This window comes from Cottoperca gobio, chromosome 4 (assembly GCF_900634415.1).
Source record: "Cottoperca gobio chromosome 4, fCotGob3.1, whole genome shotgun sequence".
Lineage (NCBI taxonomy): Eukaryota > Metazoa > Chordata > Actinopteri > Perciformes > Bovichtidae > Cottoperca > Cottoperca gobio.
Genome location: NC_041358.1, coordinates 17,927,963 through 17,940,518, shown reverse-complemented (window position 1 = coordinate 17,940,518; position 12,556 = coordinate 17,927,963). Strand labels below are relative to the sequence as shown.

Below are 12,556 nucleotides of genomic sequence, written 5' to 3'. Positions count from 1 at the left end.
GCTACATTTGAAATCTGATTATATGTGTTTTTTTTGTACAGGATATTTCCCTTTTAACTCTTTGAAGTCATGTTTTGTCAACGTTGTAATAGGTACATGTACATGACAGAGACAATGTCACTCAAAGCATGACGGGGTGGAATTCAATTGGAATTCCCTGCTGTAGTGCCTTGTTGTCTCTACGGAGCTAGACATAATTCACAAGGGGTCTGAGTTCAAGGGTACATGATTTTGTCACCGCTGGTGCTCCTGAATGCGGCATTGGTGGCAGCAGGTATTTGGAGAAGGGGTGATGAAATCCTAGGGTTTACTATTTTATTTCGCTCCAAATCTCTTTTCCTGTCAGCTCACCAAGAGAAAAGAAAATCAAAGAAAAGAAAAGGGAGAAAGAGGCAGAGATAGGTGGTGTAGAGTAGCAAAGTGGGCTGAGAGACTGAGGGGCATTATGTCTTTGTTGATAGTGATAGATGAGAGAGACAGGGAATGTGGAAAAGAGAGTAGGGGAATGACATGCATTTGCTCCCAAGTGGTATGCACCCTATCCACTCGGCTATCAGGTCGCCAAAAGGCTGAGAGACTCCTTCAGATTCATTCCCTGCAACTGAGGCAGGAAAAATGGAACATCTCATACTTCCTTCCATGACCAAGGATGGTTAAAACTCACTTTCTGGCAGTGCCGTTTCATCATCTTTTACTATCTTGTAGAACAGCACAGTGGTTGAGATAATAACGGTGGCTGCATACTGCGCCGTGAGCGCCAGGTAGTAAAAGACTCGACATTTATGGTGTTCCTTCCCTGCTCTCACAAAGCCGCTGTCTTTTCCAGTAGAAACATGGTGATGGTGGAAAGTTGAGAGCAAAAAAGGGATTTGCAGGATAGAACCTTGTCCACGATTGTGTATGATGTCTTTGCGTTTCTCCGTGTGCCACGAGACAGGTGTAAAAGTAAGGTAAACTTGAAGTGTGTACATGTTCAAGTATTGACAGAAAGTGAATCTAATTGAAGTGTATTGACCTCTGTTCCGCTCAAGAGTTCCTCTTTTGTGACACCTAACTTTATAACACCCTCTCTCCATTCAAGCCTTCTGTTGGGTTATATAGCTTGTGAGGTTTTACAACCTGTTAGTCGTTGTATGTGTGTGGATGTTATCAAGTGTGTGTGTGTTTCGCGGTGCCCAGTGGGAAGCGGAACCGTTTCTCAGCGAGACTCACAGTTGTTTCCTTCCCCTGTATAAAAGCAAACGCCTAATTGAGACTAATTAGTCGGACAAGGAGCAGCAGTAAAATGTCACACAATACCTCACAGATCACCCACCTAGATCTCCTTCACTCTCCAACTGTCTCTTGGTATTCCTGTCACACACAGATATACAGTACTTCTTTGTCTAATTAAGTCTAATATCGCTAAGCCCGCGCTTTCTGTCATTCAGTTATTCATCTACAACAACTGTGGTCAAAGCCTCTTATCTCTTGCGCGGCTCGTTTGACAGGTTTTACGACAGTATAGTAGTAAAACTATTGAAGTACTATTGAAAGTACTATTGATCTCCTCTGTCACCTTGTTCCTCTTTTTCTGACCTTGTTGTTTTCTGTCTGCTTCCGTTCACAGAGACGCTGATGGACACGAAGTGGGCCACGACAGAATTAGCCTGGACTGCACACCCTGAGACCGGGGTAAGTTCACATAAATGTTCATGTGTGGATAGTAACTTTGACTCTACACTTGTATTCAAGGCGTACATTCACTGTTGAGTGTGTGTACAGGTGCCTCTAAATACAGTGTGTCTGCATGCTTCTTGGAAGTTAAATAGTCCTGCACACCTTCATCAGCAAATCACTCAAGAGGATATGTTTTGGAATTTAACAGGATGCGCTTTTTAGCAAGCAAAAAAAGATACACTGCAATCCAATTTCACCGACCCGCCCAGTCACAGATGGTCCCTTCCTCTTGCCCCAGTGCACCTAAAACATGTGAATACGCCAGTTTCCTCTGATACTAACCTTTAAAACACTAAAATATGACTTGCCGTTGACCCATTGCACACCCCGGCATCCAAATCTACCGCACATAAAGTGCTAGTGACAGCCCCATCTTGCTTTCCCATGTGGTCTCCACAATGGCCTAAAGAGGAGTAAAAAGAGTCTTGACCCCTCAGCTATACTTCAAAGACCCTCAGCGCTCCTCCCCCCCCCCCCCCCCCCCTTTGTGTGGTGCTCTGACTTGGCCCTTGTGTTTTGAAAGGTGGGCCCCCATTTCTTATATTTTGTTTTTACCACAACGCACTTGCAGGGACATTCCACCCCAGCTGTTCGAAGTCGCCCACCCTCCTTATTCTCCCCTTCCTTTACTTCCGAGTAACTAAGCACTAATGAAGCCAGACACACTAACCACCTCAGCTGCAACAATCAGTAGGAGAAACGCCCTCAAAGCCTTTCGTGCCCTCATTCCCCTTCGTTCTTCCCTCTTCCCATCCGTCCATCTTCCTTTGCTTCCCTCTGCCCCCCTCCTCTTCGTTAAGCTACTATAAAGCAGAGATGCTCCCACCGGTCTCATGCAGAAAGGAACTAAAGACGCCTCCCTATTTCTTTTCCAAGCAAACCCACAACAGATGCTCCTTTTCAATACATTAAAATACAGTTGAGAGCCTTTTGCACTCCAGATTTCCCAAATTACCAAACAAAAGACTGGAGATGAGTTTCTCTCCTTCCTTCTTTGTTTTTTGTTTCGAAGAGGATGAGCCACAGACGGTAGTTGTCCCTTAGTTATCTTTCCAACCTGTATTCCCTCTTATTTTTCTCCTACACAAAAAAAAGATATGCTCTCTGTTGTCTTGTTTCTGTCTTTATGTATAATGTATTGTGTGTGTGCTGATTTGTATGGATTTAAGGTCTTGCAACGGGAGCGTCACAGCCTATTTTTGTTCGGGGTGACGAGTGTATAAGAGTAGCCAACACAGTGGCTCAAAGAAGGACAAAGAAAATAACATATGGGGAGACCTGGAAGGGAGGGGGAGAGCAGTGAAACTAAGATTAAGTAAATTACACAGGAATGTACATGTAGAGAGAAGGAGACAGCATATAAGAGAAAAGAAAATCAATTTCTAAAATAAAAGTCTTAGAAAAAGACCCACTCACAAACACACACACACACACACACACACACACACACACACACACACACACACACACACACACACACACACACACACACACACACACACAGTACACACACTCTCCCAGGGATGCTGTCCAGCCTAGTCTGAGTCACTGTATCTCTGTGTTTTCTCACAGTGTTGCACAACACATACAGATAAAGCAGCAGACATAAAGAAACACAGAGGAAACACAAACTGTGTCTATTTGTGTCAGTGAATCCACAGACAATCGGCATATCCATGCTACTATTAATGCCACCACTCTTGGTGTAAAAGATAGGTGTGAAAGCCATTTGCGAATGTGTATGTGTAAGAGCACATTCAAATATTGATATGTGCAAAGTACTGCCTTCACATACCATGTTATGTGTATGCATGTGTGTACATGTTTCCATTGTGTTCTTTCACCTCTGTGTCTGTATCGGTGTGTGGATTTCTCTGTCTCACTGTCTGCATCTGTATGTATAGCCTGTAGCATTCGTGCATCATGCATGTCCATGTGTAGGTGCGTGTGTGTGTGTGTGTGCATGTCGACACCTATCTCAAACTGCACTCGTGTTGTTGCAATTTTCACTATGTCTCCCTGTATTGTATATGTGTGTGTTGTCCATATACCGTAACATTTATCTTCCAAAACAGATCGGCCATGAAAGGGGGATTCTAATTTATAGCAAGGCTTCTCTCAGACCTGGAATGACACCAATAGGGTTTTCTATTTATGTACACTGATAACAATATACCGAGTTAGTTAGCTTGTGGAGATAATAACTATTGTTAAGTATCATTGTCTGCTTCACAGACCGCCAGCATGCTAAAACATGTGATGAACAAGCTAAAATGTTTTCAACATTAGCCTCAAAGAACCTATGCATACTAACAGAAACAGAAAAATGAAAGCACACAAAAGCTGGTTGGTGCTACAGCATTTCAGCTAATTCCTAAAGCTAATAATACTAGTTTATAAAAGTTACCAAGGTTAGTAACAGTTCATGTTTACCTTGAATTCATCTATGGTTGATGAATAAAAAAGGTTGTCCATAAAAACGTCACTCTTGCTTCTCCTTTCTCTATTCATATATTTAGTCTTTGTAGCCAAAATATTGCGAAATATATTCTTCCAGCAGGCATTCGCACCTTTTAAGAGGGTGATAGTGCGTCATAGAAGCATTGTTCATTGTCATCTGAAAGGAAAATTTAAAGCTTTGATTGGAAAGGACGAAGAGAAAACAGAGTGGATCGCAAATCTTGCATAACGATTCATCTTGTTGGAAATCGATGCCGAGTAACTTGACCCTTTTTCACATGACCTACTTAATTCATTCAGCCTTGGTAAGCAGGCGCTCGGAGTGTTTGGCCACTGGTGCTTGTCTCGGGGGGATGACCTCTCTCTAAATACACACATACAGAAACAGACGCACACACAGATCAAGAACACACTCAGGCAGACTTTTGTACTCACACAAGCACATTTTAACAAACACACACAACGTCATACACACGTCAACAAACTCTTGGCTGGATCGCTCTTTTGCAGTGGATGATTTATTACACTGAACTAAATATCCATTGACACTTCATGCTTTTAGCCTTCCCATTGACCTGGCCGGTGATTATTGATTCCCTCTGGTCGCTTCCTCCTTTCCTCTTGCTCTCAACGGGCCATCGCTTTAATTCCACGGCCGAGCTACGCCCATTCTCCCTATCTCCCTCATGGCCTCTAGTGTTTTGGATGAATAGCCTTGTCTCCACCACATCCATATCACAGTCTCAATTAAGATGCTTAGAGTGCAGATGAAAACAACTGGCGCTCGAGAGCAAATTGGCTTTTTATGCAAGAGTTTGGAGGCAGTCAAATGTTCGGAAGCAAACCTTGGTCCAGAGAGTGCAACAATAGACTTTTAATTTGTTATAGATGTGTACATCAATTTAAGACTTAAATATTCTATTCTATTCTATATTCTATTGAGTTATGTGAAAGACTATCCTGTGATATGGTCACAGGTTCAATCTTATGAATATAGGTAGAACGTCCAATGACTGCCATGTCAAGCAGCGCACACTTTTAAATCAAACGGCACTCTAGCTTTTATTCCTTTGTCTGGTTTTATTGTGTTCAATTAAATGTTCCTCCTCATTGTCGTTAAATGCTTTAATGCATTGCCATGTCTTATGCAAAACACTTTTTTAAAAGGTGCTATGCAAATACACTTGCTGGGCCTTGGTTTAGCAAAAGAATATATGCACACTGTTTGTCTGATAAGAAAGGGGAGCAGATCCCTGAGCACACACGCACAAAGATATATTATACACACAGGAATCGCTATTTGAAGTGAAATGATTTAATCGTGTGTCCTCATTTGAGATTGAAAAATGCATTAGATTACAGTGTCTCACAGCAAAGCTTTTATAGTCTAGTTTGCTTGCGCTCATTTAATGAAGCTGGTAATCAAAGTTTAGAAAATTTAATCCCATTTTATCCTGAGTAATTCACCCCCTGGGTACTGTAGTAGCATTGAAAGATGTAGAGGAGCGTAAAAAACGGAACTCATGAAGGTTAACCGGCATCTTCATTAGAGGACATTGCGATCATTGCTCTGTAATTGAAGCGTAATTGGTTGTGAAGCAATGTGGCTGCTACTTCCAAACAGATATGAGGTAAACATGCTGTGGTGGCTCTGTGGTGAGGAGGTGACAGGTAGCTGTAATTGAGATGAATTTGCTGTCCTCATCCCTGGCTTTTCGCTACACTAACCAGGGATGAAAAGCGTAGCATGGCACAAAGGCAAAGGAATGTAATTGAAAATGCCCCCCCCAAAACAAAATTACCCTTGGCTTCTCTCTCTCTGGGTCCTAACATCTAACCTTGTTCTTTCATTCTTTCTTGAATTCCACATGACTAAATGTAACTCTTAAAGTTTTAATGCAAGGTGTACAGAGATGGGTGAATGTACATCCAACAAATTCAACAGACACAACGTCTGACCTCTTTATGTTTTTCTTCTACTCTCTTTTCAGTGGGAAGAGGTGAGTGGCTATGATGATGCCATGAACCCCATCCGAACGTACCAAGTCTGCAATGTGCGTGAGGTCAACCAAAATAACTGGCTACGCAGTGACTTCATCCCACGAAAGGATGTGCTGCGTGTATATGTTGAGATGAAATTCACAGTGCGTGATTGCAACAGCATTCCTAACATCCCAGGTTCCTGCAAAGAGACCTTCAACCTCTTCTACTACGAGTCTGACTCAGACTCAGCCACAGCCACCAGCCCTTTCTGGATGGAGAACCCCTATGTGAAGGTGGACACCATTGCCCCAGATGAAAGCTTTTCCATGCTTGAGTCTGGGCGGGTAAACACAAAAGTCAGAAGTTTTGGGCCATTGTCCAAAGCTGGCTTCTACTTGGCCTTCCAGGACCTTGGTGCTTGCATGTCGCTCATCTCAGTGAGGGTATTTTACAAGAAGTGCTCCACCACCATCGCCAACTTTGCCGTTTTCCCAGAGACAGCAACTGGGGCTGAGGCCACCTCCTTGGTCATTGCGCCAGGAACTTGTGTCCCCAATGCTTTGGAGGTGTCTGTGCCATTAAAGCTTTATTGCAACGGAGATGGAGAGTGGATGGTTCCTGTAGGAGCCTGCACCTGCTCGTCCGGTTTTGAACCAGCCATGAAGGATACCCAATGTCAAGGTGAGTGTTTTCACAACAGGTATTATTGGTCAGTTCAGGATTATATACTCAGTGTTTGTCATGGTGGATTAATCTAGAGGTTAGAGACACATACTTCAACAGGGTACACAAGGTTCAAGCCATATGTAAGCTGTGCTTTTTTTGTAAATCATTACACAGTCTTACCCTCCTGGAAAATGGTGGCGGTTGGGAGGATTTCCCTATCAATAATGTATCACATTATTACTGCTGCGAAAAGTTACATTTGCATTTTAGGCACATGGTATCTGATGGTTATATGCAGGGTGAATTACAATGAGTGAGTAGTAAGGGGTCAAAGTCTTGCTGAAGGACACTTCATCTGAACAAATGGCTGTTGTCGACATACGCTGATTGTTGGAGAGATTGAAACGGTATTGTTGCGGCTACAGGTTATAGCCTCTATCACTAGATTGTCCAGCTGCCCCATTTTTATGAACCATTTATTTGCACTTCTTTTATTTGACAAATGTATCCAATGACTACACTGTAGAATATTACACACTAGATGACACCATCAGCAAGCGGCTGTTCACTCCTTTTGACCTCAGTTTTGCCTGGCAGCTGGTTACTAAATAAATGGAAATGCTGGGGAGGCTGTCTGTTTTTGAGAGGACCGATGATGGTTTCAGGTCTGATGGAAAACATGACAGGTTCATAGAGGTTGAAAGCAAGGTGAATTGAAACAGCAAAGGTTTCAACTAAAATGGAGGCACAGGTGACAGCAGGAGGAGAGGGAGGGATAAATGGAAAATGTTTGTGTGGTGAGGGGTATGGGGGCGTAAAATTCAGTTTAGGTTGCGTAGGTCAAATAAAGAGAGGGGAGCTGGTAGGCTTATTGATCAGTGGAGTTAAATGCAAGGTGTCTGTTTATGTACAGTTTGTATGTTGACTGCCTTCCTGGGTTCAGAGCGCTGAGGCTGAGAAAACCTTTAAATTTAGCATCCATACTGGTAATTAGCCAAATAGTTGGTGGATACTTTACACTGGCAGCTTCTGTATATGTATGCTATGCTCACCTTTAGAAGGAGAGTGTGTATGTGTGAGAGAGTGTAGTAAATCTAAAGCATGGTGTATGTGGTTAAAAACTAATTTGTTTGCTCCTGGCAGCTCAAGGTGAAAGCCCTGGCCACTGGGTCCTGATAAAACGTCCTCTAATCAAGCTTCACTGAAAACCACAAGGGATAAATCTCCATCTATTCTTCTCTTCTCAGTTCACCTCTCCTCAGGTCCACTCTCCATACTCATTTCTCAACATCCTTTTGCTGTGACTCTTCCTTTCTCATAATTTCTGTCCTAATTCCAACATGCATCATGTCCTCCAGCTCCACCACAGTTGCTCCCCCTTGCTCCACACTAGTATTTACCTATCCTTCTCCCATTATTTTCTAATTTGAAGGCTGTTGCTCTCATTAATACGCCACCAGAGTCAAAGTAAGGATGGCTGCATTAATATTAATCGATGAGCCTTTTTTTTTTGCTTCTCGTTTACTGCATGTTTCTCACCCCCAATATTTCTTACTTTTCTCTTCATGCTCCACACTTTCCAATTTCGGCATACATTCTAATCAGCTCCTTAAGCTCTATGTTCTGCCTGAACATAGAGCTTAGGATAAGACACAGGGGAGTGGGGAAAGGGGGGAAAAAGTCCCCGCAGGATTAACATTTTCTATGCCTCCACCTCTTCCACCTCTCCCTCCCTTTTTCTCCAGCCCCTTGTCTCTCTTTCTTCCTCATTCTTTAGCGGTTCTTCTAAGGGGAAAATTGATGAAAGGAAGAGGATGACCCCTTTACTCACTGGAAGTGATTGATCAGCACTTTCAGCCCTTCCCTGGAAAAAAGCTTATTTTAATGGGAATGCTCTATTAACATTTTTTGTTAGGCCTACATGTTCAAAAACTATCACTCTCATCCCCTGAGAGTTGAGAAATTGCTTGTAGTTTACTTTGTGTGAACTTAAATGAACTTGCATAGGTCATGATACCAAATTGAAGAAGTTGTTCTACCACCTGGTAAAAGTCGAGGTCATTTCTATTTATCAAGCACTACTTCCTGTTAGCCAGTGGTGTTGATGAATCTGATTAATGATGGAAGAACAAATACACTCAGTGCTAATGTACACGGTGCAGTCAACTGGTGGTTTTGTGCTAATATTGAACTTTGCAACAACAGGGAGACAGCAGGAGCAGGAAGAAGTCTGCTGTAGATTTGACCTCAAACCTTGGTTGGGGAGCAAAAACAAACGCAGGAGCTATGGTGATGATTATCATTCAGAGGGACAAACATTGCAGTGTGTCCTTGACATTGACGAGCTAATGTACTAGTGGGTCGGCTAATCAACTGGACCCTGTAAAGTTTGCCTGCTCTCTGCTTTTTTTACTATGCACGGCAAACTCATTCATCTTTTAACAGGGCAGTTCATCAAAGATATGGAGTCCGCCAAAGTGTTCTGGATCACAGTGCCGCTGTCAGTGTTTCCCTGCATGTTTGCAACTTATCACCTGAGTTATAAACTCCGGCTATAAATGGAGATAGGGCATTTACAAAGGCCATCAGTGTTTTCATGATTAACTACGCTTCCACAAACAAGAACCAGTTTAGGTAAAACTATGCTGAAGATAATTGTGTGTAGGGCTGTTTTGTGAAGGCAATGTTCTTAAAGACAGAAGGATGCACACAAAAGCCTCATAACACCAAACACATTAAAGTGACTTGTGCCCATGATTGTGTGTGTATGTGTGCAGACATGTATCTTTGCACAGTGGTGCCCAGATCCATGTTTGTGTACCTCAGCATGTGTTAAGTGTGCCTCTCTGATTCTGTGTGCATGTTTATATGTATTTCACAAAATACTGAATTCAGATGAAAGCACCATGCCAGCGTTTTGGCTCTGAAGGTCATGTGTGTAATTTGGGTCGACATTCTCATCGTGTGAGCATGTGTTTATGCAAACAACTATGTGCTGCTCAAAAAACCCTCTCCTTTCCCACTACAGTTTGCTGAAGTTGCACTCTCGGTAAAGGGACAAGGGAAGATGTGGGGTTGAGGGGACATAAACAAATGATGCGCATTTGCACACATATACATAAACAACCACATGCTAAAAGCTGTTTTTGTATTTTTTTGTATTTTTTATTTTATTAATTAATTTGGAAAATGTGTAGCAAAAATAGTTTTACCTTAAATTGTTATATATTGTGCAATATGAGTTATTCACACCTTTCTTTTTCCATTTTCTCTCTTTTGCCATCAGCTTGCAGCCCTGGCACCTTTAAGTCCAAACAGGGAGACGGCTTCTGCTCGCCCTGTCCAGCCAACAGCCGTGCCAGCTCAGGAGCATCCAGTGTTTGCTCCTGTCGAAACGGTTTCTACCGCTCAGACAGCGATTCCCCCGAGTCCTCCTGCACCAGTAAGTACAGACTGCTTTCAATTCACTGAATAGCATCAACATGTTTAAAAGTAATACTAATAATGTGATAATGCTGCAATTCTTTTAAAAAACAGACAGGAACAGATTTACGTCTCATATTCAGACAACAATCAAATTAATTGGTAGCCATAAAACAGAATTCTTGACGGTGTGGTAAATGTTTGAATTGTACCCTAAATGGCTGATAAAAGCCCTCACGAGTGTGTTCCCACCAGGCCACACGGATGGCAAACAAGTCTGCTTGCTTTCTCAACGTTACCAGAAACGTTATCATCCAATCCCTCCCCCGTCCGCCTCTCAGTGAAGTCAATCTGTTCTCAATGCTGCCATCCCTTTACAGACAAACAGTGGAAGAAATGTTCTAGCAGTGCCTTCGTTAAGAGAAAACACGCACACGTAGGAGCTAATTCATTTGCTGGTGAAGAGACAAGAAGAGCCTTTTTTCTGTTGCTGGGGTGGGGGGCTGATTCTCTCACAGTGCAGTGAGAGATAAGGCTCCGGTAATTGGATAAGAATTGCCAAGGCTCTGCCAATAGTTTGTCTCGCTCGTCCCCCCCAGCACTTCACACACAGACTGACAGTGGAAATGAGCATGCAATTCAAATGAACTCATCTCTCCTTTATTTGTTATGTGAAAGAAAACATTTTTCTAGTTAAACCATGAAAAATTTACGAATACCACAGCACAAGGAACATTCTTGGGTCATGAATTGTGTTGATAGCAGCTATAGAATAATGAATGTATGTGTGTATAATGATATGTAAACTGTGTTTTGCAATATGAATATCTATCTGTTGTCAGTATGTCTCTATAGCTGTCACCGAAACAAATTTCTTAACACCTATTGTGCATGGAGATTAAATTCACTTTCATTTCAAACCTATTTTCCTCATCTCATCCACGCTTTACTTCCCATTTGCAGCTGTTCCTTCCTCACCACGGAGTGTAATCTCCAGCGTGAACGAAACCTCGCTCGTGCTGGAATGGAGCGACCCACGTGACTTGGGTGGCCGTGAAGACATCTTCTACAATGTCATCTGTAAGAAGTGCCTGCCTGAGCGGGGAATGTGCTCGCGGTGTGATGACAACGTTGACATCTCGCCACGCCACTTGGGGCTGACCCAGCGTCGTGTAGCCGTCCGTAACCTACAAGCCCACACACAGTACAGCTTCGAGATTCAGGCAGTCAACGGTGTTTCCAACAAGAGCCCCTACTCACCTCAGTTCTCTGCAGTGAACATCACCACAAATCAAGCTGGTAGGTGTAGCTGCAGCCTTGTGGCTTACCTGTCACAGATCAATATTGAACTTGTAGGCACTGCTTACTTTCAAAGGCTGGAAAAAGATACAAAAGAATGTCAGAGAATACTTTCTGTGCTTAAGAAGTAGAGATCAATTTCTTGTATGCATGTAGGAGTGTGTTACATATTTCCCTTTGAACAGGGATTGAGAAGGAAGACATTCTTCTGAATGAGCTTAGAAAGGGACCTTTTTCACACGCCCACAGCCTGCTCTGCACTAACACCGCTGCAAATAGCAATAGCGAGGCAGTGTATATTCAAAGTGTTGAACCCTCAGAATTCTAGCTGCCCACTGCTTCCAACCCACCACTCCTCCAGCCCACAGCAAAATTGGCCAAAAGTAACTAGGCCAATGTAACATCAGTGCTGAAAGTATAGAAGAGCTGATGTTTAAACATAATAAATTAGGGTAGTAATGATAAGCTGTTTTATGTGTTCCTCATAACACTGAGATGTACAATGTTAATGTCAGGGTCAATGATTTAGCGTTAAACTAGGTAGATAGGTATGTAGGTTGATAAGTAGGTAGATTGATGGATAATCTTTTCAGTTAGTTCAGTTTACATTAAATGACCTCAATAAATTCCAGTGCCGTTCGGCATACTCTACACTTTAATTATTGAGTTGGTCTCTTTGTTGAGGTTATCCCAGGGCTCTTAAATTGTGTTTAGTCACTATGTTAAATTTGGTCCTTCCCCCATCATCTCTCTCTTCCTCCATGGCCTTTTCCTCCTCACCCCTAACCTTGTGTTCCTGCTCCTAAAAGATGCTTTAGGAATGCCTTCTGTTTGGGTGTCTAGGACCCAGAGGCCCTACAGGGCCCCACACGAGGGCCTCATTGTTTTACAAGAGGTTCGGCACTGGGCTGACAGGGACCACTGTCCATTCTTGGGTGTTTGGGGTCAGTTGGGTGCGGAAAGAGAAGTAAAAGGAAAGGAGGGTGCAAGAGAGCATCAACTGTGA

The 12,556-nt window shown here is 42.8% G+C and overlaps 1 protein-coding gene across 7 annotated transcripts in view; it reads left to right on the top strand.

Moving 5' to 3' along the window:
• The window catches only part of ephb3b (eph receptor B3b), a 61,116-nt gene that overhangs the window by 29,122 nt on the left and 19,438 nt on the right, over positions 1 to 12,556 (top strand). For all 7 annotated transcript variants that reach the window (XM_029429110.1, XM_029429107.1, XM_029429105.1 and 4 more), the window contains exons 2-5: positions 1,610 to 1,674; positions 6,171 to 6,843; positions 10,115 to 10,270; positions 11,215 to 11,550. In XM_029429110.1, the coding sequence (XP_029284970.1) occupies positions 1,610 to 1,674; positions 6,171 to 6,843; positions 10,115 to 10,270; positions 11,215 to 11,550 (1,230 nt within the window). The remainder of the gene's footprint in view (positions 1 to 1,609; positions 1,675 to 6,170; positions 6,844 to 10,114; positions 10,271 to 11,214; positions 11,551 to 12,556) is intronic.